At 42.4% G+C, this 27,114-nt stretch overlaps 1 protein-coding gene across 18 annotated transcripts in view; it reads right to left on the bottom strand.

Annotated features, from left to right (window-relative positions):
• ERC1 (ELKS/RAB6-interacting/CAST family member 1) overlaps positions 1 to 27,114 on the bottom strand; it is a 551,656-nt gene that overhangs the window by 286,414 nt on the left and 238,128 nt on the right. For 13 of the 18 annotated variants that reach the window (XM_043540362.1, XM_037877967.2, XM_037877956.2 and 10 more), the window contains one exon: positions 12,982 to 12,993. The exons of the other annotated variants lie outside the window; for them this stretch is intronic. In XM_043540362.1, the coding sequence (XP_043396297.1) occupies positions 12,982 to 12,993 (12 nt within the window). The remainder of the gene's footprint in view (positions 1 to 12,981; positions 12,994 to 27,114) is intronic. 18 annotated transcript variants of the gene reach the window in all.

Consider the following 27,114-nt stretch of genomic DNA (forward strand, 5'->3'; position numbering starts at 1 on the left):
TTGCCATATATAACCTAACCAGAGCTCAGGAGCAATTTTTAGCATTTTTTTTCACATCCTTGTACTGGGCTCTTTGAATTTATAGGTGTAAGATCAAGTAATGTAAATAAAACTAAAAACCTCAAAATCTTCATGTTACAGAGGCTGCTGTTATGAGGTGCTGTTTATAGCTATCATTGGACTGCTTACAAGCACAAAGAATATGCAAGGGAAAGATAAGTAGGGAGCATACCATTAATAAAATAGTTTTCGTCAGTGTGGATTGAGAAGATGTAATCTCATTAGATCAATGGATTTAGAAAAAGATACAAAGAATATACATCAAGGGAAAGCTGAACTTTTATTATGAATGAAACGGATAGATGGCATATGACCTAGAGCATGAAGTGTCAGCCCTCTATTTATTTTATTCCAGATTAACAAAGATTATTCATCTTCTACCTCCCTGCTCAGATCAAGACTTGGTGAAGTGTCAGGCTACTCTCCCACAATGCAGTCTGGTAATCATGTTAGATAAAATCATTGGTGAAGACAAATATTGGACATCTTATTATCCCTCATAGGGTTAGTCTGCACTGCAGCTGAGAGCAAGCCTCCCAGCCAGGGTAGACAAACTCGTGGTAGCAGGGCTCGAGCTAGCATACTGAAAATGGCAGTGTGGACACTACAAATCAGGTAGTGGGTCAGGTTCTAAAGGCCACCTGACCCCCAAGGTCTGAGCTTGGACAGCTATTCCAAGTCGCCACCATAGCTGCAGTGTCCACACCATTTTTTTCACACACTAGCATCAATTTGTCTACCCAGGCTCACTCTCAACTGCAATGTACACATACCCATATAGGTGGGGGGAGGGGAGTATTCAACCAACCAGTTAAAAGCTGAATTATCTGTTAGGGGACTAACATTTTAAATCTGAAGAATTAAAATAGTTTTTTTTTCGTTATTTTAAAAACAAGAAAACCACCTAAACAAAACACACCTTCACTTTTAGATTTTGGTAAGACAATAAACTTGAAAAAAGACAGGCTCAGGTTCAATACACTAAAAGCAGGCACTGTGAAAGTTTCCCTCCAACAGCTCCAACAATGCACCTTTTGCCTGTGCTGCAGCAAACAGTCTTCCAACTGCAACCCTTCCCTGTCCCCACCAGCTCTGCCAATACATCTTAAACCTCATCTGCAGCAGTCTTAGCTACTCAAATCCTCAACATCTACTAAGCAGAAAGTGGGTTCTGTGATACAAATAAACAACCAACTGCCACATTTCATAACTGATGTTACATTTGAAATCAGGTTTTCAGAGATTAAACTACTATATTAATTGTTTAGTGCTGATTCTACTATAATGTTTAGAATCGAACAGAAAATGGATTGAAGAAAAAACCTATTCTTTAGTAACTTTTAACTTCTATTGAATTAGCAGAGTCCAATTTATGAAAGGCCTGTAAGCTTCTGCACACTTTGGCTGAAAAAAGTATTTTCTAAAAAGCAATTAAATCTTTATGAATGACATTTTATTGAGGTTTCAGTGGGTTTTTTGTGATCTAAGATCACACGCATCTGCTTTTAACACAGCTCCCACTAGCCAGGAAAGAAAAGTCAAAATACAGCATAGTTTCTTTTCCTTAATGAGAGTATTCAATTATTTGATTCTTTCCCCTCCTAAACTCACACTCGCTATAATCAATGAAATCATCTTTTTAAAAAAAATAAAATAAGAATTTAAAGATCTAATTTTTAAAACATGAAATGTAATTTTGGCAGAGTACATTTTTAAAACGAAGTCCGAAAGGTGCTATGCTCAAGTAGGATACACCCAGAATATGGTATATATTAACGAAATTATCACTATGGAAATGTCCTCTACACTTTAAATATCTATTTTTGAAAGTCTACCAGAGTAGCTGCAAAACTTGAAACACTAAAAAACAATAGCCACTATTTTTGTGGGTTTGCAATGTTTTTTGTCTGCTGTTGCAGAACCAGCCAGCTCAGGGCATGTAAATTAACAAATCTTATCCACAGAAATGTTAGCACACATACAAGACTGGATTCTTTTGGCCAGCCGTGTCTGGCCGGGCCATACCTGTGCCCTAAATGTCCTCCTCCCAACCACCACCCAAAAGGCATGAAGGGCAGAGAAGTCCCAACCATCCCTCAGTTCTTTTTCCAATACAGAATTGCAGAGGAGTAGGACTCGACAAGTGGAGAAGGAGGGCAGGTCACGTAGGCAACACATTCCAGAAAATAACAGTTACTATCAGTTAAGTAACTATTCTTTCTTCTGTAAGTGATTACCTGCAAGAATTCCACTCCTCGTAATTAAACAGTTGTCTGTCTTTTTGGAGGTAGGCAACAGGATTCCTACTTGAACAATAACTGCACCAGAGCCCTGCTGAAAGGGGCATCCAATCTGGAAACCTCTATAAAAGAATACTGTCTCACAGATGTATGGACTGAGCTCTGTGAAGTTGCCCTACAAATTTCAGAAATATGCAAAGAGTTCCGAAAGGCAGCTGAGGCTGCCTAATCGCTAGTGAAATGAGCTTTAATGTGTCTAGCTTACAACATGTTCTTATACAAGTGGATGCCCATTTTGATAATCTCTCTGATGACATTGCCTGTGACCCTTAACCCAATCAGCAAAGGCCACAAACAGTCTAGGTGTGTTTCTGAATAATTCTTTCCTATTAAGGTAATATGACAATACCCGTACTACATCAAGAGTATTAAGTTTAGTTTCATCTATGGTTGAGTGAGGCTTGGGGAAGAAAACTGGAAGATGAATATATTATTTTATATGAAATTCTGAAACAATTTTGGGTAAGTACTTGGTATGAGGCCTAAAAGCAATCCTGTCCTTATGAAAAACAGTTTAAGGGGGACCACCATGAAAGCCTGAATCTACCCTATACTTCAAGCTGATGTAATGGCCACTAAAAAGACAATACTTATTGATAGGAGGTATCACAAACAGGTTGCTACATGTTGTAAGAGAGGAAACGATCAACCCTCTTAATACTCTGTTAAGGTCCTAAATAGTATGGAGCTCTCAAACTGGGGAAAAAAACATTAATAAGTCTCTTAAAGAATCGTGCCACTATAGGGTAAGAAAATGCAATATTTCAGGTAGGATGGTGATGTGCAGATACTGCTGCTAGATGAACCCTTATGGAATAGAAATAAATTCAAAATGGTCTACTGAGATGATCTACTAGAGAGTTCTCAATGCCTGGGAGATAGAGGGCCAGTGATGAATACATCATGTACAGAGCTGAATGGCCTCCTGACATAGTGGAGGACCTGGCTCCTCATCGGACAAAAAGAAAAACTGTGGTATTGTCCATCAGCACTTGCTGAATGTGGATCCCTGGAGTAGAGGAAGGAATGCTTTGCATGCCAGGCAGATGGATCTGAGTTCCAGGACAGTTATATTCAGATAAGATTCTTGAGGGGGCCATAGGTGTTCGAAGGTGATCTAGATGAACTCAACAATCCTTAAATGTAGGCCTCTATCACCAGAATCTTGGTAGGAAGAGGTAGCACGCAGGGTACTCCCTTGCACACCTGAAGTGGGTCTTTCCACCAGTTTAACCAAGGGGGCTTCTTGCAGGATCAAGATTAGCGTGTCCACATAGTGTCTGCTGGGTAGATACACTGATTTTAACCAAGCGTCCATGGAGTGTAGGTGAAATCCGACAAACAGCATCACATAGGTACACAAAGCCATATGTTCCGTAAGTCTGAGGTATGCTCTTATTGATTTTGGGGAAAATTTAAAGTTGGTTGATGAGGTCCACTGTAGCTAGGAATCTTTCTTGTGGAAGCGAAACTGTCACTGACCTGTAATCTAACATGGCTCCTATGAACTTTATGCTATAAGTCAGAATAAGTGTAGATTTTTTTCTGACCTCCAGACCCAGTGTGGGCAAGCCTTTAATGTTACTTGAACTGCTTTGGTCACTTGCTCAGAGAACTTCCCCAGAGCAATCAGATAAGGAAAGATCTGAATCCCATGTCGTCTTAAGTGAGCTGCTATGACTGCAAAGTAGTTGGTGAATGGTCTTGGTGCTGAGGAAAGGCGAAAGGGCAGGACCTGGGGAGATATTCCTATTAGGACCATGAGGAATTTTCTGTGAGCCAGATGTATGAATATATGAAAATAGGCCTCTTGATTATCAGGACCTGCAAACCAGGCTTGAGGATCTAATAATGGAATTATTGAGGCCAATACCACTCCCTTGAATTTGAAACCATGGATGAAAGTGCGGAGATATTGAAGAACCAGGATGCCAACCCTCTTTCTTCTTCAGAATGAGCAAATAATGGGAATAAATCACCTTGTCCCTGAACTCTTCCACTGCTCCAAGATGTAGTCAAGTCTCCACTTCTTGATTCATCAGTATCTCATGAGAGTGGTCTTGAGGAGGGATAGACAAGATGGAGAGAAAATAGGAAGGGACTAGAATTGTATGCAATTTCCATTATCTCTTGGACCCATCTGTCCACGGTGATACTAGTCCAGATTCCCCCTCACCCCCCTGCAAAAACAAACAAAACAAAACAGCTGTTACCAAAAGGGAGGGAAATTGGTAGCGATCCGCCTTCCAGGCTCTCAGCTGTGCTGTGAAACAGTGTTGAGAGAAAGCAACTGAGTTTGCTGGAGCTGAGGAAGAGGCAGTGGTTGTTCTTTGTTGAACCTCTGCTTCTTTCTCAGTGAGTTATGTTCTCTGTGAGCTATTATGGCATGGAGGAGAGGGATACCATTTTAAGGAGGGTTGAGGTCTGCCTTGCTGTACACTCCAGCCCCAAGGAGACAAGTCCAGAGAACACAAAGTAGCTTTAGAGTCTTTTAACAGGTAGAGGGTCTCATTAGTGTTTGAGTTGAAGAGGTTGAGTCTTGAATGGAAGACCGTCTATTGTGGTTTGGACCTGCCTCGGTATTCCCAATAATTGAAGCCTGTGGCTGTGGTGCATGCAGCTGTATTAGATGCATCCAAAACAGTCTGCAGAGAAGTTGCCCTTTTCATGATTTATTTTAATTCTTCCCTGTGCTCCTGTGTAAGTCTTTTTATAAACAGAGACAATCTGTCCCAGTGCAAGCCATCACATTTTGCCAAAAACACCTGGTAGCAGGCAATACACATCTGGAAACTGACAAAGGACTAGATTATTCTGTGAAACAGATCTAGTCTCTTAGGGTTCTTTTTCTTTGTTTTAGAAGGCCCTTGGTACTTGGATCTTTCCTGGACAGCTGTTGTGATAATTGATCCTGGTACCAGATGTGAAAAAAGGTAGTCACAGCTCTTGGGTTAAATTTGGTCTTGGAACTGACATGTATTGATGCTGGAATGTGCCCCAAGTCCTTTGCAGGCTCTAACAATCTCTCACTAATAGGTGTGGAGAGTCTACCAGGCTTGGAAAGGTAACAGCTTGAGTGACTCCTCTTGCACTACTGCCATGTTGGATGTGGTTCTTTCATTAGTTCCTGGAACGTCTGTTTGGAAAAAGGCACCGAAAGACTGAATAACTAATTGGAGGGAGAATGATTAAATTGCTGCCAGGATCAATTGTTTCTTCACTTTGCTTGTTGATTCTCTTCACTTCTCTCCCTCCTGTCTTTCTAACTGACCTGGTTGGGAAGGAAGGGACTCTAACTGCAGAAGAGGTGGGGCAGAGTATGCTGGCTTGCTCACATGCGGCTGCATATCCTTTGGTGTCCCGTAGGTCTATGATTGATAAAAGCATATGAATACTGGACTTAGGGACACAGAGGATGGATATCAGGAGGCTAGTTTCCTGAGAGACCAATGCCTTTTCCTGCTCTTTAGTGTGTTTCCCATGGAGGCCAGAAAGCCCAGTGGGCAGGCCATGGCTTGATAGTTTTTCAACCCCTCAAAGTCCTGGGATGGGCTGATGGTCAGTGGACCTGCAGTCAAACTGTAGTCTGTTGTTCCCCAGATGGATGTGGGGGAAGGGGAGAGAGGTAAGGGAACCTGGACCCTACCTCTTCACTGGGTCCCAACCCAAGGGCTAAGGGAGAGAGGCATGGAGTGTCTCAGTCATCTCTTCCTAGTGCACCTCACCAGCCATCCCTGGGCTTCTTTCTACCTCCAGGCTCTCTCTCAGGTTTGCGGTGTGGTTGCAGCCCCAATCACTCTCAGTGGGAGTTTCCAATCAATCTCAGAGGCTCAGTTGATGAAATAAGTAAATTGGATACAATCAACTTAGGCTTGAATAGAGACTGGGAGTGGCTAAGTCATTATGCAAGGTAACCTATTTCCCCTTGTTTTTTCCAACCCCCCCTCCCCCCCCCCCAAGACGTTCTTGTTAAACCCTGGATTTGTGCTGGAAATGGCCCACCTTGATTATCATACACATTGTAAGGAGAGTGATCACTTTAGATAAGCTATTACCAGCAGGAGAGTGGGGTGGGGGGAGAGAAAACCTTTTGTAGTGATAATCACCCATTTTTTCATGGTTTGTGTGTATAAAAACATCTTCTGTATTTTCCACAGTATGCATCCGATGAAGTGAGCTGTAGCTCACGAAAGCTTATGCTCAAATAAATTGGTTAGTCTCTAAGGTGCCACAAGTACTCCTTTTCTTTTTGCAAATACAGACTAACACGGCTGCTACTCTGAAAGGAAACATACTAAGTATTTGCTAAGTATCAAAATCCTATTCACGGAGTCATTTGCTATTAGAGCTGAACACAACAAACAGACAAAAAACAGCCTGCTTGACATTGGTGTCACTACAGGTTTGATGTGGTAGACATTTTCATTACTACATCATGAGGCAAATATCCAACACCATTGTGCAGCATGAAGTTGAGAAGAAGGCCAGTCACTTCCCTTTCAAATGACCCTAAAGTGCCCACCTTCTTATGAAGGACACAAGGATGCTTACGTTACAATAAAAACATCACAGTAAAGTGGAGGTCTGTCCAGCAATGTGCCTATAACTGTAACTACTTAGAGTTTTATATCCTGGTGGATATTCTTCTGAGCCCCCGACGTTTATTTCACTTTTTATGTAGTACTGACTGCTGTCACTATCTATAGTGGTCCTTCTTGCTGAAAGATTCTAGATATAAATATTACTTAGTAGTTAGTCATATACCGTTTAGCATGTATTAGGACTGGGGATGAGCGGTAGAGTGAAGCTTCTATTCTGAGCTGGTACTATATTTTAAATTTTCTTTTACCAGGTTATGGCAGTCTGGAGTTGTTCAGATTGCCACTCAACTTATACAGACACATCTTTCAATGGGCTCTTATTTGGAGCTACATTGTATACCTGACTAATGGCCTATATCACCTATCCACCAACAGTTCCTTCCCACTTAGCTATAGAAGGTATAGAGTGCTCTTCAGTGTTTCCTAGTGGAATTAATATTCTATTTTAGAGGGCAAACAGTTCCTGAAAACCTTGTGCTTTTAAGATCCTAGTTTACTTGCCTGAAAAGGTGATATTGTACTTAAGTTTGAGTTTGTGCTGAGAACGGTATAGTTGGGATTATGTTTCCCAATGTGCATTACTTTGCATTTATCTACATTGAATTTCATTTGCAATTTTATTGCCCAGTCACCCAGTTTTGTGAGATCCCTTTGTAGCTCTTTGCAGTCTGCTTTGGACTTAACCATCTTGCGTAATTTTGTATCAGTTCTCAATGACGTCAGTTAAAGGAATTTTACACTGCCCAGCACTTTTATGCTGGCTTAATGGTGTTTTACAAAGTTGACAGTTGTCAACATGTATTTTAGGTTATTTATTTTAATATTGCTTGGCACCCAGAGGCAATATGAAGAGTGCTCGGATGAATTAAAAAACAATTATAAAAATGGCCTTGAAAAAAGCCTTTGCTATGCAAAAACAGGACTTCAGACTTGAGTACCAATAGGTCAATATTAGCCTTGTTGGTCTGGAAGGATAAATTAATTTTCCTCTATCATATCTTGGTTTCTGCTTTTAAAATAGATGAAAAAAGAGCTTCTATTTATATTTTTAATTGTTTAAACAACTGTTTAAATTGTTTCATTAACACTTGAGATCCTTTTAAAACTGTATCCTGGCACAAATCTTCAGGGTGTACACAATTACTTCATATTGCTCAGTTTGGTGAAGTGCGATAAGCTCTCCCTCCCCCTCCCTCCCCATTGATAGGTTATCTAATTTGAAGGTAAAAACTACTAGTTTGTTTTTAAATCTCCCTTGTACTTATGCTTTATGATTTCTTGCTTCAGCTATGCCAATATATTTCAATCCTAACTTGAAATATACCTGACCAGTACAGCACCAGATTTTGCTAGCCTGGCCTTCCATAGTTCACTATCTGTCGCTATATGGCAGTTGCTGTTTTCTAGACTTTTATGATATAGAAAGGATCACAGGATATGACTGATTTTAACCATGTGTTTCTTATTATTTCCCTCCTACTGTAGGTGTTAATGTAATTCTCACTCCCTCAGTTAAGCACTAGATAACTCCACTAGAACAGTTACCACCACCAGCAGGAAGTCTTAATAGCTCAGCATGAAATTCTGTGGTAAATTTGCTTAACCAGTAATATTTTCAGAGCTTCTGTTTATTTTATTATTTACTTTGAATTATTATTGTACCCGTCAAACTTTCTAGGTGATATAATTTTAAACACATTATAATCACATATCATAAAGACCTCTCCAGCCCTCATAACCATCCCATAATCCCAATTTGCCCTAACAGTTTGGGGCAAATTAACAAACCAAAAATACTTCACATGGAAAGAATCACTCTTAAAAGGCTTTCCCAACCCTGGAACAAACTTCATTTATCTCCAATCAGCCCCCACTCCCCACAGGAAAACCTCATTTTAGCAAATGACTCTCTCTCTGTACTTATATGGCTTCCACCACCATAATATTTCAGTTCTTCACAAGCATTAATGAAGTTATCCTTGTAAGAGCAGGAAAAAATTAAGAAATGTCAGGTTTAAAGTTGCCTTTGCAACCTTAATTTGGCTTCCTTATACAGACACATTATGATACAGTTTTTAACTAAAGGATCAACTATTATTTTTCGCATAGGACCCTTGACTCATTCAATGCTCACGGAATGAATCAGGGTTGTGTAGTGAATAAGGCTGCTATCTGTAGGATTTCTGCCTCATTCAGTCTCAACATTAGAAGATGTACAACAAATGAGGGAAACAACAGAATAGCAAGGATGGCCTTCTGGTTAAGACAGGTGAATACCACACAGGATAACTCAATTCTATCTGTCTCTGCCACAGCCTTCTGACATGATGCTAGTCAAGTCATTTACACTGAAATTTTCACAGATGGCCACGGTGTTCCTCATTTTCCGGTGTACAACTTGAAAAACAAGGAGTCTGATTTCAGAAGTGCTGAGTGCTCACAACAGCAACTGAAGTGAATGGAAGCAGTGAATTCTCATCAATTCTGGTAGCCAAGAGGTGGAATGTAGAAGAATGAACACAGAACTGAGTCATGAGTTTTAATATGGCTCAATCACTGATTCACTACATGGCCTCAGATACGTCCCAGTGTCTTATAAATGGATTTCCATTTGCTTCTAGATTGTACTGCATGCAAAAAGCACATTAAAAGTAGTATTTTAGTTATGTAGAGAACAATAATCACACATATCCTATTACATGAAAAACAACTAAAGCCATATTCATCTTTGGTGTAACTGACCTAAAGGGACTTCAATTAACCCCCCAATTAATTTAACTGAACTCATATGATTGTCAGAATACATTTTAAACAGGAAATTGTAAATATGTGATTTTGTTGTGAAATTCCTTTTCATGTATTTCACTATCCCCTCATATTTAGCAGTCACTCCCAAGATTTTTGGCAAAGAAAACCTTATAGCTTTGGGCAAACTTGCCACATATGTATATGTTTTTGTGTCACCAGCTAGTAACCAGACCATGGAGTAGTCATGCTTAATTAATAGTAAGATGATCTTTAAGATTAAATAGAAAAAATTCTAGAAAACTATTAGGCTCAGAATTGTTACTATTTTTAATTGTACTGTGAGAATACTCACAGGCCCCAAGTAGGACTGGAGCCTTGCTGCATTTGATCCTGTACAGATGCAATGGAAGCCAAACCCCCTGACCTAAAATTTCTTCCTAATCTCAAGATGATTTATGCCATGAAATATGAAAGTATCCTATCCCTCATTATCTTTGATGCTACCCAATATAACTATAGTTATTACTGTTCATATAAATGTTTCATTTAAAAAGTCATTTGGTTTTGTTGTACTACCTCTTTCCAATGACTTACATAGGAGAATCTGTGATTGATATGGTTCTTCCTGTCAGGTAAAATATCACACTCCCCTTGTCAGCCAGAAGAGCAAGAAGTTAGTACCATGATGAAGGTTATAAACCATAGGCCATTTTGTTGAGGAGACAATAAAAGATCAACCAATACACCTGCTGAAAACTCAGGGTCTTTACATTTATTACAGTAAGATAAGCCCCACTTGATGAGAATAAAGGCAAACTCACCTGCCAACTCCATCTCACCAGTTTATACTTCCAAGTATTGAATTAGCCGTTTTGGTCAGATCACTGAACTGGGAACTCACGTTCAGTTGTTTGCCTACTATGACCTCTAAGTCCTTTTTACAGTCACTGTTTTCCAGTCCCTCATTCTGTAGGTATGCTCTGCGTTCTTTCTTCCCAGATGTTTATGATTTTGCATTTGACCGTATCAAAGCATATTTTGTTTGAATGGGCCCAGCTTACCAAATTTTCTCTGTAGGACACCCTGTCATCATCATTATTTACCACTACACCAATCTTTGTGTCATCTGCAAATTATATCAGTAATAGTTATATATTTACTTCCAGAGTTAACTCCTGTTGGGTGAAATACCTTTTTGTTAGAAAATGACCATCTATACTTTTTACAGATTTTAATGTTTTACTATTAGTTGCAGAAGACCTCAAGCATGTCTTACACTGAAGTCCAGACACAGGTAACAGCACAACGTTCTTACAACATATCCAGATCTTCTGAGAACAACACTTGCTGAAACTCACACAAAGGAAGACCTAGTATTTGGCTCCTCTAGATACTGTTCCACCTCTATAGATGTAGACATTTCGGTCTGAATCTGATTCCCCACCCCACCTCCCCAAAATACCCGTAATTTCCTCATAGGAAGGAGTCATATCGTCAGCCATACAGTCAGTTCAGGTTAACTAGACTATCAGGTCAGATAAATCTACTGAGACTTTGCAGATGCTATAATGGAGGAAAAGAACCACTTCCTTGACTCTCACATGGCCAGGGTACCAGGATTCAAAACAACTTTATGACTCAATCAACCATGTTCTCCAAGAGACTTCTGCCACTAGTTCTCTACAATGTTCCCTCTCACCTCCTCATTCACAAGTCATCTGCAAACGACGGAGACTTGTGAAGTTGAAGCCAGGGAAGGCTAAGCCTAGGGATTACTATAGCAATAACTGTCATCTGTTAGCAATACAGTACTCTCCTTCAGAGCCTTTTTGAATCACTGAAGTTTAATTCGGAGTCCCTGGGAGCAGATAATGAAAGCAGGTCCCTTGTCCCAACAGTATGCTGTGTGCCCTAACCTCAGAACACAGGAGTCACTGTTCAATCCATGACATGGGCGTAATATTCAACTTTCCAATTGCTAATCCTTTCCCAAATACCAGATGATTTAGAATGTGGCCAGCTGTATGCACTGAGCCTGCAACCAGCTGGGAAATCCCCACTGTCATTATGGTAGCCATGAAATAATTGTGCACACTTAGAAGATAGATCTATGTGGGTGTTGACGTTACTGAGCACTACCTACCTTCACATATCCAAACTCCTCTGTACCGAGGACCATTAGGGTGTAAAAGGGAAATCTGCACACCAATAATAGCCCCCATTTAACTTCAGCCTAGAAACAGATACACCATTGGATCTAATTTCAGGCCAGGAGACTCAGACTTTAAGGTCAGAAGGGATAATCATAATTACTGTTGGATGTAAACAGCATAGTCATACATATCCTTGATAACTCCTCTTGGATTCAGAGTGTACTAATTACTCAGATAGAATTAACTACTGCAGAACCAGTTTGGGTGTATCATCCAGGCTGGTCTCAGCTATACATGCAAAGTTGGGGGCCTTTACCAAAACATGGATAGTTGATGTTTTATATTAACCCATTAGTATTACCTTCAATATGAATCAGAAGCAATGATCACCAATTAAACATCTTTTTTTCCTGAGGTTCCAGACAAAACAAACAGCACCAGAACTAAGGTGTTTACACTGTAGCCTATGTCAGCAAAAGTTATGTCGCTCAGGGAGCTGGACTATTCACATCCCTGAGCAACGTAAGTTACATGGACATAAGAGTTTGTGTGCACAGTGCTACATCAGCAGGAGAGCTTCTCCCGCCAACATAGCTTATGCTGCTTGCGGAGGTGGGTTTTTTTTTATGCCAACAGGAGAGCTCTCTTCCGTCAGCTTAGAGCATCTTCACCAGACGCGCTGCAGCAGCACAGCTGTATCGGTACGGCTGTGCCACTGCAACGCTGCACGTATAGACATACCTTAAGTGTCTCACTCCAGCCTTTTTTTGCCTTTTATAATAATTTTTCCTGTACACCACCACATGACCTCAAGACCTAAATACCAAGCAATCTTCTTCCTCCACGCTCCATATCCCCAAGCACACTTAAATCTTGTGATGCCCTTTGACGTACACTGGTTTGGAAACAAAAAGTTGTGTCATTTGTTCAAGTTTTGTGCTCTTCTAAAATTCATTCTTTCCCTTTCAAAGCCAGCACATCCACTTCCATAGATTGGACCAGATTCCTGGTTCTCTGTTTTAATGCCTCAAGTGGTTGGTTCTGGCCTTTTGTTAGATCTCAATTTTAGATCAACCCACAGCAGTCTAATAAACATCTTTCTTAAAAGTGGATACTGACCTTGAGGTGAGGCTGAAGGGAACAGCAAATCCAGGAAGGAGATGCGAAAGAGAAAGTTAGAGAAAGGGTTAATGAGAATCCTGTTCAGAGGTAACACAGCACAAGAAAACAGGACAAAACAACCAGTGCAGCATTAGAGACAGAATAACACACACACAAGCAAAGTTCTTCCTAGAACAAGGTGCACCAAGGTTTGCCATCTTTCAGTTAACAAGACACACATTATAATTAGATTACACCACTCTACTTAGAGATGAGTTTCTCTAGGGCACATTATCTCTGGTATAAATTGTTTCTTGGGGCAGGGGAATGAACCAATTTCAGATACCTCTGGGATTGCACTGGAACACCACCAGCCAGGTTCCTTCAGGAATGATAACTGGACTTTTTTTTTCTTTTTCTGTGTGGATCTTAACTACAAGGTGGCGCTACAACCCTGATAAGTTTCTTTAGGCTACCTTTCTTTCAGGCTTTACTTTTCTTTCAATGAGTAAGAAAAATGCATTATCTGGAACCACATTCCCTGCCGATGACCCAGGTTTGTTGAGAGGCATGGAATGACAAAATTAAGTGCATATGGCTGCAGGTCATAGTTTATCCTATCATAGCTAAAAGGAAATCCAGCCCATCTTTATTAATTTTCACACTAGAACAACTTCTCGAAAAAGAAAGAGAATCATCAGCCTCTTCTTTCCACATTGCTGCTGTCTTAACTCAGACAATCAAAGGCCACATAAGGTGCAATCTAAAAACAATAATGAACAAACAGGCATATCCTTTGACAGTTCTCTCCAATGATGTTCAAAACAAGACTGATTAAGATGCCATGCTGGAGTTTCCTGTATAGCAAGAGGCCCCATAGGTTCATTATTGCCCTTCTGGTGTAAACTCCAATATCCCCCTTTCACAGACACCCATTTTCAATTTCACTGATAAGACTGATATGCTCAGTAAAGATCCAGAAATCCAGAATAATAATTTTACCCCAGATTTGAAACTTTATGCTCTATTCTTTTATTTTATAAAAAACAGGATTGATGACAAATAAATTTCCTGCTCTCAAAAACATCAATTTGACTTTTAAATACATATGGGATTCTATAACTTAAACTACAGTGGCCAGATTGCTCACTATCCCAAGACCCAAAAGAGGGATACAATGTGTGACAAAAATTTATGCAGAAAAGTTCAAAGGCTATCGGCTTCATTCCTTTAGTAAATAATTCCAACTTGAGTTTTATGATTTTTATTTCCGATATAAATATTTTCAACAATAATGATGATGGGATATCAAATTTGTGTGGGTGACACCCTTCAAAACAAGGTATAGTTGAGAGGTATGGCAGTGGCTTGCAAGAGACAAACTAATAAACTTACTCTCGTATTTTAAAACAATAATCTTTAAAAGTTTCTTAAAGGAATACTACTTGATACTGAAGGCTGTGTGGAGTGGTGTCTGTAGGTATGATCTTGAAGCAAGTCATTAACACTCGCCTCCTCAGTCAATCCAGCTGAAAAATCATTTATATAAAACTGGCCTCCTTGAGATTCAAAAGTTGCAACTCTATTGGGGCTGTCCTTAAATTTAAGAGTTTAACTGCACAATTATGAACAGTCAAGTAAATTAAAAACAGAAAAAAGGGAAGACAAATGTCAGGTTGACAATAGAGATTATGGGACTTTCAAGGGGAAAAAAAAGGGGGAAAAGGACTAGTGTAATCAAATGTTTAATTCAGATGGTGCAAGTTTAGGAATTTACACTTCGTGCACCAGTGTCAGTCTGTAGTTACTCGTACTATGGATATTGTTTCCTTACACCACTCAAAAGAGGGAGTGTTGAACACACCACCAAGTTCTTCCAATTGGCAGTAAAGGTATCCTCTTTTGCCAGTGAAGGAGACAGGCACACCAGCATTGGAAAAGCTATGTTGGGCTACCTCTAGTTTCTCTACAGTGCAGAGAAATGCTATTTAACCAGTTGCACAGGATTTGTACAGAGAAAATGACACCACATCTTCAGTTCACTAAGGAGCACGATCTTTCTTACCAAGAAAATAGAAATATATGTTATTGCTGACTCATGGTCTCTGTAAGGGTTTAATATATGAAATATGTGAAATAGGAGTTTAGGCCTCTTTAGTACATATCTAGAATAAAAAGGGAGAGAATACAGTGTCAATAGTTTTCTAAAACCACAGTAAAGCTAACCGAAAAGTTTGCAAATGTGCTGTTGCTTGCAGAGTGAAAATAAGCCACAATATAACATGTACTGCACTCAAAAGAAAGTAATGGGAATTTTAGCAACAGAATCTCAGAACACAAAATCTTTCTTCAAAAACCAACATCAGTGAAATTGACCAAGAAAGGCACAGAGAAGCAAGCATCTTCCCCAAGCAAGCAGGGTCAGATAAACGATAGATGTTTGGTTACAAAGCAATATCATCATTTTTATTGCTTCACACAGCCAATTTCCCTTCAAGCAAGAACATACACGGCATTCCTTACAAGATCCAGCAGTAGCCCTTCTCCCCAGCCTCATTAAGTGTGCACTCTCTGACATATTTTACATAGGGAGACAACAGAATTGTAATGTCAGATGCTAGTCTCAAAGGAACCACTTCCCTTTTAAGCGTTTATTTCAATTTATACCAAAATACAGCCATCTTAAACCAAATTCCTGGGTAATAGATGGGCAAAACTGATTTGATGCACACCATTTTAATATTTAATCATGGATAAATATATATTTTAAAATACGTTGATTAAACTGGAGGATTTATTCTGGCCATGATTTATTCCTCATGCTTGAGTATGCATATTCCTCCATTTGGCTGTAGCAAGGAAAAGAGGAGTCTGTTCCTTTAATTCCATATACACTTGGGAGTAAGAGTATAATACATGCTGTTCTTTGAATTTTTCTGAACGCACAGAGGAGAGGGGCCATGGGTATTTTTTTCATTCCACTTGCTTTGGTGGTCATGGGTCCTGTATAATAATATTTGTGTGTGTTCTCTCATTCCAGCTGAACAGGGGAAGGTGAATACCTGTTCTTCACTCTGGCTGTCCTGGGGCAGTCTCTGACATTTGGCTGTACTGAAAGAGAGCTTTTATGACTGTACTTTTGTGGGAGAAAACGGAAGATGACTAGTCTGTTCCTATCACTCTAGCAAAACTCAGGAAGGTTAGTATACATGTTCCTTCATTGCAGATGTCCTGGACAGAAGGGGTGTTAGTGTTTATTTCACTTGTTTTATAGCTATTAATGGACCTTTCATCCTTGCTGTAATGTGCAGACAGATCTTGGGGTCTATTCCTTTTTATTCCTAATGTAACAAGGGAGAGATTTGCCTAAGTTTTTATAAGCATTGAGATGCAGGCACATGTCCATAATTCAGAGCAAGGGCATCACCCTGGGGTCAGGAATGTGGCTTTGCCCTCCCCAAGAAAATTCATCCAAATTTGGCTGAGATTCTGAGAAACCAGTTTGCACATGCTCAGTAGAGACTTATAAGAAGTTTGTATGCAGTGTCGTCGTAGCCGTGACAGTCCCAGAATATTAGAGAGACAAGGTGGGTAAGGTTATATTTAGAAATATTTACAAGACAATGAACAACCCTCAGATATCCATCCCAAACGCATTGCCAAACTCATCCATTTCATCCTCACCCATAACAATTTAACATTAGAAAACAAACATTTTTTGTCCATACCACGGGAACAGCCCTGGGTACTAGGATGGCTCCCCAATATGCCAACCTCTTCATGGCCACTTTGAAGAAAAATTTCTGGACAAATGCATCAGGAAACCAATGATATACCTGAGATACATCGATGATATTTTCATCCTCTGGACAGATGGCCTAAACTTCCTCAGAGATTTCCACCACTGTTTCAACCACCACCACACATTAAACTCTTTCTGGAACAGTGCCACACTAGCATCAGTTTCCTGGACATCACTATCAGCTTCAACAATGGAACCCTATAGACAACCACATACAAGAAATCCACTGATCACCACACCTACCTTCGTGGATCCCGTAACCACCCCTAAGACACCAAGAAATCAGTTACCTATAGCCAGGTACTCAGATACCACAGAATATGCTCCGAAGAGAAAGTCCAGGATATATACCATAACACACTTAAAACTACCTTCAAAACCACCAACAGAGAAGTAGATTCCACCATGGAATGGGCCATCCAAATACCCTGAAAGAATCTGCTTCAATGCAGAAATAAAACCCTCTCTGACCGCACAACGCTAGTTGTCACCTAGTACCCCACACTGGAACCCATACAGGGTATCATGAAACAACTATGACCCATACTCAATGGGAACCCCATCCTGAAAGAAATCTTTCTTGAACCCCAACTTCTGGCCTTCAAACAACCCTCCAACCTCATCATCAGAAGCAAGCTCCCCGCAGACCATGACACATCAACTCAAAGTAGCATCAGACCCTGCCAGAACAACAGAAACTTGTACACATCTGTCCACTCCTACGATGATCAACACCCCCCACAACACATCTTTCAAGAGCCATGGATTTTACACATGCCTATCATAACAAATGGTATACCCCATCCAGAGCACTAAATGCCCCAACAACAACTATGTGGGTGAAACCAGACAATCATTACACTCTCAAATGAACTCACACAGGAAAATGATAAAAGACAAAAACATCCTATCACCTGTAGGTGAACACCTTTCACAAAGTGATCGCTCTATGCCTAACCTATCAGTGACCATCCTCAAAGGAAACCTGAAAGACCCTTTCAAAACAAGAGCCTGGGATCTTAAATTCATTACTCTGCTAGACACTAAAAATCATGGACTGAACAGACACACTGGATTTATGGTTTATTACAACAATATGTAACCCACTAACCCCCTCTTTTTGGCTGCAGAGGTGTTAATGGGCCACATTACCTTGAATGGTCCCTTATAATATGTACTAACTACGTATGCTAAGCAATCTGTCCCACCTTGCATTCTGCTGTGATGTTGGGAGTTTACATTTCCCAAATCTGAAAAAGAGCTGTGTGTGGCTTGAAAAAGAGCTTGTCTCTTACTAACAGAAGTTAGTCCAATAAAATAAATTTTCATGTCTTGTCTCTTTATTACGTGTTTGGCAGTTAGTTTTCCTAAGATTTCATTTTCACTGAGCATGCTTTATCCTTTCCCAGTTCCTACATGATACCCAGGCTGCAAATATGCCACTCCCCACAGAGTGACTGAGCATGTTCCAGCCCAGGGACTGGAACTGAGACAAGAAGACTTTTGTTCTTGTCCTCTCAATGTTGGTGCTCAAGACAGTATGGAGGAGAGGGTGAAGAACAGAGACGGGTTACTGGGAAAGAGAAGCCAGGGGTGCAGCTGGGGAGCAGAGAGATTAGAACGAGGGAGACAAGAGCAGAGGGGATAGAGCAGGGCCAAAGGATAGAAGCAGAGCAGGAATTCAAGGAAGAGGCTTAAAAGGAGGGAAAGGGGGTTCAAGAGCAAGAGTTCTAGGGATGAGGGGAACAGAGCAGGGGAGAAAGTGGCAGCAACTCAGGAGAGGATGGATAGGAGCAGGAAGTGGGGACAGTGACAGGCTAGGGGCACATGGGGATGGAGGGTCTATAACCCACTAGTGTATACTCCCTCCAGAATCTGGAATTTAACTCAGGAGAGTCCTGAGTCTTTATATTATGTTAACTTTAGGTGTGAAACCTCACTGTCTACTTACTTGTCTCATCCTCCTTTAGTGGTTGGTCCACATAGCAGATAACACAGCCTACTATTGTGAACAGTTACTTAGCTCTAGTGGTACAGGGTTTGTACTAAGAAAAGGAGTACTTGTGGCACGTTAGAGACTAACCAATTTATTTGAGCATAAGCTTTTGTGAGCTACAACTCACTTCATAGGATGGTTTGTACTGTTGGTCTAAAGGTCCCAGGTCTAAAGGTCTAAAGGTCCTATAGTTGACCGGTGTAGGGGCCAGTATAATTCCACATGCTGGAATTTCTGTTTTTTCTATTTGCTTTCTTAAAAATCTAGGAAGTTACACAAAATATTGTGTTAAAATAACATTATGAAATGAAGTACTCAAAAGTTAGGAAAAGACAGAATTAAAGGTGGCCTGTGCAACCTTAATTGGAGCCCCTTGTGGTAAGCATTAAGATACTGTCCTTACCTGCACGATCACATATGATTTTTTCCAAAAGGAACCTTGTCTCATGCAGTGCACAAAACAGACTTGCTCAGGGAATGAAGGAATAGTTACTTACCTTCTACAGTAACTGTATTTCTTTGGGATGTGCCCCCTGTGGGTGCTTCACATCAGGACGTGCACGTGCCTGTGAACTCTTCATCAGAGATTTTTGTCAGCAGCATCCAAAGGACCGCAGGTCTTACACCAGTGCAAGGGTGTATAGGGACAGGGTGGACCTGCCATCATTCCAGTTCTTCTCAACCACAAAAGTCCCTCGAAAGACCCCAAGGCAGAGGGGAAGGCGGGCGGGTAGTGGAGCACCCATAGGGACACAAGGTAAATAACCTCTTCTCCTTTGAGTAGAGTCCCTACTCAGCAGATTCCTGAGCAGTACCTCAATTATGGTGGAAGATGCCAAGGAGGCAAATTCAGTACGAACTGAAGAACAGCATCATCGAAAACTGCATCAGCTCTAGAAGCAAGCACAAGAGTGTAGTGCTGGCAAAACATGTGCACCAAAGACCTGGCTGCCCTGTGTATGTCTGAGATAGTAATGGTTTTCAGTAGAGCTATTGAGGTAGAGTGAGCTCTGGTGGAATGAACAATCACCCTCGGAGGCGGCTTCCTAACCGGTTAAGGTGCACCCTGCAACCCATTTTGACAGTCTTTGGGTGAAAATTGGATGTCCTTTCATTCATTATGCAATGGAGATGAAACACCCAGGTAAAGCCCTAAAGGGCCTGGTCCTGCCTAGGTAAAAGGCAAGAGCTCTTCTTACGTCCAGTGTACAAAGGCTCATTTTTTTCTCTTGAAGGGTGAGGCTTGGGATAAACATCAGGAGGTGAATCTTATGATGAATGTGGAATTCTGAAGAAACTTCAGGTAGGTCGTGGATCTAGTGTCACTTTATCATGATAAAACACCATGTACCCTGGGTCAACCATCAATGCTCCAAGGTCCCCTACCCTCCTGGCTGAGGTGATGGCTAAGGGACAAAGGAAGGATGGAACCATTACCCATAGGTTCAAATGCGTGTTTCTTCAGCACATTGAGGATTAAATTTAGGTTCTGAGGTACAGTTGGTTCCTTGACAGAAGGGAAGAGGTTGAACAGGCCTGTAAACATACCTCAGTATGGTTAGGTGGGTGAAGACTGAAAACACCTCAATGGGGGAGTGAAAAGCTGTGAGGGCAGATAGGGGAACTTTAATGAAGCTCAGCGATAAACCTGTGGTTTTTAAATGCAGCAGGTAACGTGTTAGACAAGCCTGAGAGGAGGTATAAATCAGTGGCTGCACCAAGTCTGGAAACATTTCCACTTCTGCAGGTAAGTTTTCCTTGTTGTAAGTTTTCTATTATGAAGCAGTACTGTTTGTACCACTGGGGAGCAGTCTTCTTCTACACTAGAGAGTCATCTAGTAACCATACCTTGAGATCAAGTGCTGAGAGGGTGGGGTGGAGGAGGAAATTTGCTGTCAGGGAAAGGAAGAGCAGCAGTCACAGAGACATGCAAAGTTGCTCTGGGAGACACACCTGTATCCAGCATAAAGGTGCTATGAGGATGGCTACTAATTTTTCCTGTTTCGATTTGTTTAGGACCTTGAGCAGTAAAAGAGTTGGGGGATAACCATATAGTAACATGCAAGGCCATGGAACGATTAGGGCATTTCCCATTGAGTTGCTCTGCGTCCTCCCCTTGAGCAGAATCATCTACTCTTCGCAATGGATGGTGCTGCAAAGAGATCTATCTCTAGATGACCCCAGGTAAGGCATATCTCTTGGAATATCTCGTTGTTTAGCTCCCATTTGCTGTCAACGCAAAAATGCCTGCTGAGGTAGTGCGCCATTGTGTTCTGTAGTCCTGGTAGATAAACCACTGAGATCTGTATGCAGTGTGATATGCACCAGTTCCATAGTTTTAAGAATTTGACGCATAAGGCCTGGGATCTTGCTCCTTCTTAATGATTAATATAACACATTGCTGGTCTGTTGTTGGGTGGCCCCTGATGTGAAGCAGAAAGTACTGGCAAGCGCAACAAACTGCTCTGAGCCCTAATATGTTGATATTTAGGATCACCTCCTGAGGGATTCATTTGCCCTGACCTCTGAGGTTTCTGGAATAGTGCATCCCAGCCTGTCAGGGAAGCATCTGTAGTGATAATCCTCATGGGAGTAAGCTGCAAGAACAGAATTCCCACATATACCTTTTGGGGATCCTTCCACCAGTTTAGACAATCAAGGACTCTCTGAGGTACAGACACCCGCTGGGATAGACTGCGCTTCTTGTGGGTGCAGACAGTTCTCTGCCAGGCTTGAAGAACCTGAGAGCATAGCCGAGGGGGCTTTGGTAATCACATCTGTGACGGTGGAGAGGTCTGAGGGTAAGACGTGATATTGATAGTGATCCCTGCCCAATACAAAATGTAGGAAACATCTGTGTGAGGGGAGCATGGAGATATGAAAGTAAGTACCTGATGGTCAAGGAAGACAAACTGATCTCCTGGACCAAGAGAGGGAATTGTCGCTGCTAGGATTATCATTCTGCTCCATTAAGAGTGGACAAATGTGTCCAGAGACCTGAGGTACAGATTTGGTCCCTGCCCCGTTTGTCTTTCGACTAGAACTTTTCTGAAGAAATCCAGTGGAACAGGTTTGATTGCCCCTAATGTTAGCAGGTATTATATTGATTGTCTCAGGACACCCTCAGGAGAAGGGGCCCTGAAGAGGGAAGGGGAGGGGTTGTGGTGGAGTGGCAAAGAGCTGAACTGGATGAAGTAACCTGTAGATATCACCTCTAGGATTGACCTGTCCATGGTGATGAGTTCCCAGGAAGGTAGAAAATGGGAGAGATGATCCCCATAATGGTGGAGGGTAGATAGGTGCAGCATAGAATCCGGACCAGGAGAGAGTTTGTGATCCTTGACCAATGGGTCAAAACTGTCACTTTGAGGATGTCACTGACTGGCTGACTGGGAAGTCACCATAGAAGACAGTCCTTTCTTACTGAACGTGGACTTCTTCCTGGGCAATTTAGCTGTTCTCATGGGCTGGTTGAACAACACAGGACCCCAAACCACATAATGAAATCATTGTAATTGTATAGTTATTGCACTGGTTGAACAACACAGAACAGCTAGTCTTTTTAGCTCTTTGTCAGATGGTGTTGAACGGGCCTGATATTGCCTGTTTCATTTGTTAATGGCCTCAAGAACCAGGGAGTTGGGTGTAGGGTGGGAGAAAAGAATACTTTCAGCTGTACCACACTGATGCTGTGCTGAACCTGGGATTGCGAACAGTCCTTGATTAGCCAGTTATTGAGGTACAGATAAATCTGCCTGGCTTGACTTCTCAGGTAAACTGCCACGACTGCCATGCACTTTATGAAAACTTTCAGAGCTGATTATAGACTGAAGGGCAGTGTGGTGAATTGGCAACAACATTGACGCACCACAAACCGGAGGAATCTCCTGTGCCCACGGAAAACAGAGATATGGAAATAGGCATCTTAAGTCGAGGGCGGCGCACTCGTCTCCTGGATCTGAGGAGGCGGTAATGGAGGCCAGAGAGATCATAAGGAACTTCAACTTCTTGAGATATTTGTTGAGTTGACACAGGTCCAGAATGGGCCTCAGGCCCGCTTTGTCCTTCGGGATGAGGAAATATTGGGAATGAAAACTCTTTCCCCTCAGCTCTCAAGGAACTTCCTCTATGCCCCCCAGATGCAGAAGGACTTCTACCTCCTGGGCAAGAAGTTAGTTGTGAGAAAGGTCCCTGAAGAGGGACGGGGGTTGGTTGGTGGGTGAGAGGGAGGGGTGGAGGAGAAATGCAGGGTGTATCCAACTGCTACTGTGTTGAGCTCCCAACGGTCTGAGGTAACGTGGGACCATGCAGTAAGGAAAGGAGACAAACGGTCCAGGAATAGATGGTGGGATGGATCCTGGGGCAAGTCCGGTACGCCATCCTCAGGCGCATCCTGAAAATGCCTGGTGCGAGCCACCGGGGTGTCTTGCGGAGCCCAGCTAGGAAGCCGGGGAGGATGGAGTGGGTTTGTGACATTTATAACCTCTGTCCCTTTTCTTATAGGGATCTTAGCAAGATGGGCCCAAGAATCTAGGAGGTGGCTGTGGCTGGAAGTGAATCCTGAAGGCCGGCACCGTGAACAAGCTCAAGGAACGCAGAGCGGCCCTTGAATCTTTTAGACCATATAGGCTGCTGTCAGTTTGTTCTGAGAACAGTGCATTGCCCTTGAAAGGAAGGGCCTGGACCAGCTGCTGCAACTTATGGAAGAACCCCAAGGATTGTAGGCATGAACTGCCATCGACCTTGCCGCCAAATCGGTTGCATCCAAGGTGGCATGGAAAGAGGCCCTGTCCACTGCCTGTGCTCTCCCATAACAGCCAAGAATTCATGTCTCGTCTCCTGAGGCAGGGAGTCCTTAAATTTGGCCATTGAGTCCCAGACATTGAAGTTGTATCTCCCCAGCAATGCTTGCTGGTTGGAGATACGCAGTTGCAGACTGGCCGTCGATTAAACATCCAGCTTTTCAGCATCTTTATTTTTAGGAGTTGCACTTGTTTGTCCGTGCCTGTCTCATTCATTGGTGGCAGAGACCACTAGTGACCCAGGGGGAGGGTGGGAGTACCTGTACCTGTCCTCAGCAGGGACACAGTACTTCCTCTCTGCCCATTTAGATGTTAGGGTCAGAGAAGATGGGATTTGCCACAGTGCCTTGACCAGGTTGAGTACCCTGTCATGCACTGGGAGTGCCACAGCCAATGTATCAAAAAAGCTGTCCATAAGCCCCTTAAGCTGCTATGCCTCCAAACCCAAGTTCGAGGTGATTCAATTGAGGAACTCCTGGTGGGCCTGAAAATCATCTGGTGGCAGCATGTTGGCGGGCCCCATGACTGCCTTATCTGGAGAGAACGAGGAAGAGGCTGTCACCGTGGGAGGGGCTGACTCTTCCTCCACAGTCAGGGTCAATAGCACCAGGGCTGCTGGAGTTTCAGTATTGGGGTCTGGTTCCGAGTCGGTCTCCAGTGGTGGTGGCCAGGTTAGCATTGGGATCTACCTCTCAGAGACTACTGAGAACACTGACTGGGAATACGGTCCTGGCATCAGTGGGAACCCCCACAGGGTCCAATAAGGTCATTGCACCGGCGGCCAAGCTGTCGACGGACCACAGCAAAGTCCGGTGTGTACGGCTGGTGTCGGCGCTGTGACAGGAGGGGTAGCTTCCTCCCAAGACTTTGATGAGGACTCCTCCCTTGGCGATCAGGGAGGAGCGTCACTACCATCTCCTGCCAGCTGTGATGTGGAGACGGAGAACAGTGCCACACTGAGGACAGGTGGTGAGGAGTCAGTAACCACTGCTGTGGTGCCAGAGACATATGGTGTGGCAATGGGGAGCGGTGCCAGGGGGCTGGTGACCGGGAAGCCAGTGACTGGTCCCATGATGCTGGAGATCAATGCCACGGATCCGGCGACTGGTGATGGGATGGGGACAATCACTGGGTCGAAGCCCACTAGGGAGGCCCCATTGAGGACTTCCCTCTTGAGAAGACACCGATTCTGCAGACAGGGTGTCTCTAAGTGTGGGTGGGTGCCACCGGGAGTGACATGAGGTCCTTTGCCACCTGAAAAGCCTCCGGTATCAAGGGAGCTTGAAGGTGTAAGGGTCCCCAACAGTTCCCAAGAGTCGATGGTGGGTACTGAACCGGACTGAATTCCCTAGGAGGCGTAGCTGCTGCCAACTGCAACTCTGGGGAAGGTGAGCAGCCCGGCACAGGTCGTGCTTCATTAGGAATTCCCCACATGTCTCTCTGTGGTGCTGGGGAGTGCCCCCTGTCGCCGCACTGTTTTTTGTGCCTCTTTTTCGGTACGGGGAAGAGGAACAGTGTTGGGAAGAGCCTGATGCCAGTGGAGCACTGCACACTGAGGCTGACGAGTCAGAGCAGCACGGCTCCGAACCCGGACAAAGGCTAGCTTCCAATAACAGGGCCTTCAAATGAATATCCCTGTCCTTAAGAGTGCATGGCCTGAAGCCCTTGCAGATCCTGTACTTTTCCTTGACATGAGCTTCCCTGAGGCACTTTAAGAAGCTTGTATGCGGGTTGCTCACTGGCCTGGGCATCCCAGATGGGACCTCTATCTAACTAACACAATTACTACTAACACTAAAAACTGTACACAGAAAAGTCCAGGAAAGTCCACAGATAAAGCCACAAGGGAGCTTGAAATTGCAAGAGACGTTCAAGCAACTGTCTTGGGCGGTAAAAAGGAACTGAGAGGGTGCAGGGCTGGTGGCGCCCCATATACCAGTGCATGAGTGCGGGTCTCCAGGGCGCGCCAGAGTTGGTCCTACCGATACCACTAAGGGAAAAATTTCTGGCAGCCATTCATGTGGACACGCACACACCTAACATGGAATCAACATGAGCAAGCACTCAAAGAAGAATATGTACTACCAAACTAAAACCATTTAAAAAATGAACTTTTAGGGCCTGATTTACCAGTAAGCTCTATCTGCTTTACACCACTCGGAACAGCATAAAGGAGCTGGAACATACAATTCAGTTTTTTTTCTTTCCCTCCTGTCCTCCAAAAAACACACCACAAATCCCCACCCCTTCTGCCCTTCCCACTCCTGTACACCCACAAACCAATCTTCCCTTCAATCCCATTTTCCATATTTTACCATCTCCCCTTGATCACCCTGTATTGTTACTCCTACCCATGTTAAATAAACTTTGTGTAATGGGTATATCTGAAAAGAAATATTTAGGGTTAAGGGTAGTTTTTTGCGGTTATTCTTCAAAATTAAGTTTCTCTTTCAGCAGGGAATGGCACCTTAAATAATCTTGAGAGAAATTCATCACAAACTGTTCTCTTTCAAAATGACATACAAGGTTGGTGAGGTAATCTCTTTTATTGGACCAACTTCAGTTGGTGAAAAAGAAAAGCTTTTGAGCTACACCGAGCTCTTCTTCAGGTCTGTGTAGCTCGAAAGCTTGTCTCTTTCACCAACAGAAGTTGGTCCAATAAAAAATATAACTTCACCCACCTTGTCTTTCTAATATCATGGACCAATATAGCCACAACTCTTTCAAAATGGCCATCATCTCCCATCTTCTCAATAGGACCCACCACACAGGCTGCCCTTAACAAAGAGGGACAATGACCTCCATTATTCCCAATGGAAGTGAACCCACACTACCTTTAGGAGAAATGGTGGCCTACTACATCCTCAGTAGGAGAGAGGACACACTGTTTTTTCTACATAGTGAAAGTGCAAAACTCAACTCAGCCTTAAATATGCAGTTGCAATCATTGCTTCCATATGCATTATATATATAGATATCATGTACATCTTATATATTCATATAATAGGTTACACTATATACCCTCAGCACACACTTTTTTTTTTTTTTTTTTTTTACTGGAGAGGTGTGTATGTGTACTCCTACCTCTCTAAAAAGTAATATATATTGAGTGCACATAGTGTTACCTATTATGTATATATGGAATTATTATATTATAGATGCACACCTCATCACCCACTCCCCGAAATGATGGTGAAAGTATTAATGAGAACAGGTGTGTGTATTTGCTGGGAAACTGGAACGATTCAAGATTTTTACAGTAAGGCATAAATCTTGAGAGAACTCATTCACTATGGTAGACACTTTTTTTTTTTTTTTTTTTTTTAGCAGAGTCTAGGATTATTTATTCCATCGAGATTTAATTTCCCTTCACCCTTCTGCTCCCTCAGCACTGAATGCAGTTCCCGATGGTAGCTACAAAAGTAACCTCCCAACTCTATGCAGAATACATTTGAAGAATCCATCTGTAGAAATCTCATCAAACCTGGTACTGAAGTGAAATATCCAAATGGCTGAATGAAGCATCTCAGGGAATTCAAATTATTTTATGG

This window comes from Chelonia mydas, chromosome 1 (assembly GCF_015237465.2).
Source record: "Chelonia mydas isolate rCheMyd1 chromosome 1, rCheMyd1.pri.v2, whole genome shotgun sequence".
Taxonomy (NCBI): Eukaryota; Metazoa; Chordata; order Testudines; family Cheloniidae; genus Chelonia; species Chelonia mydas.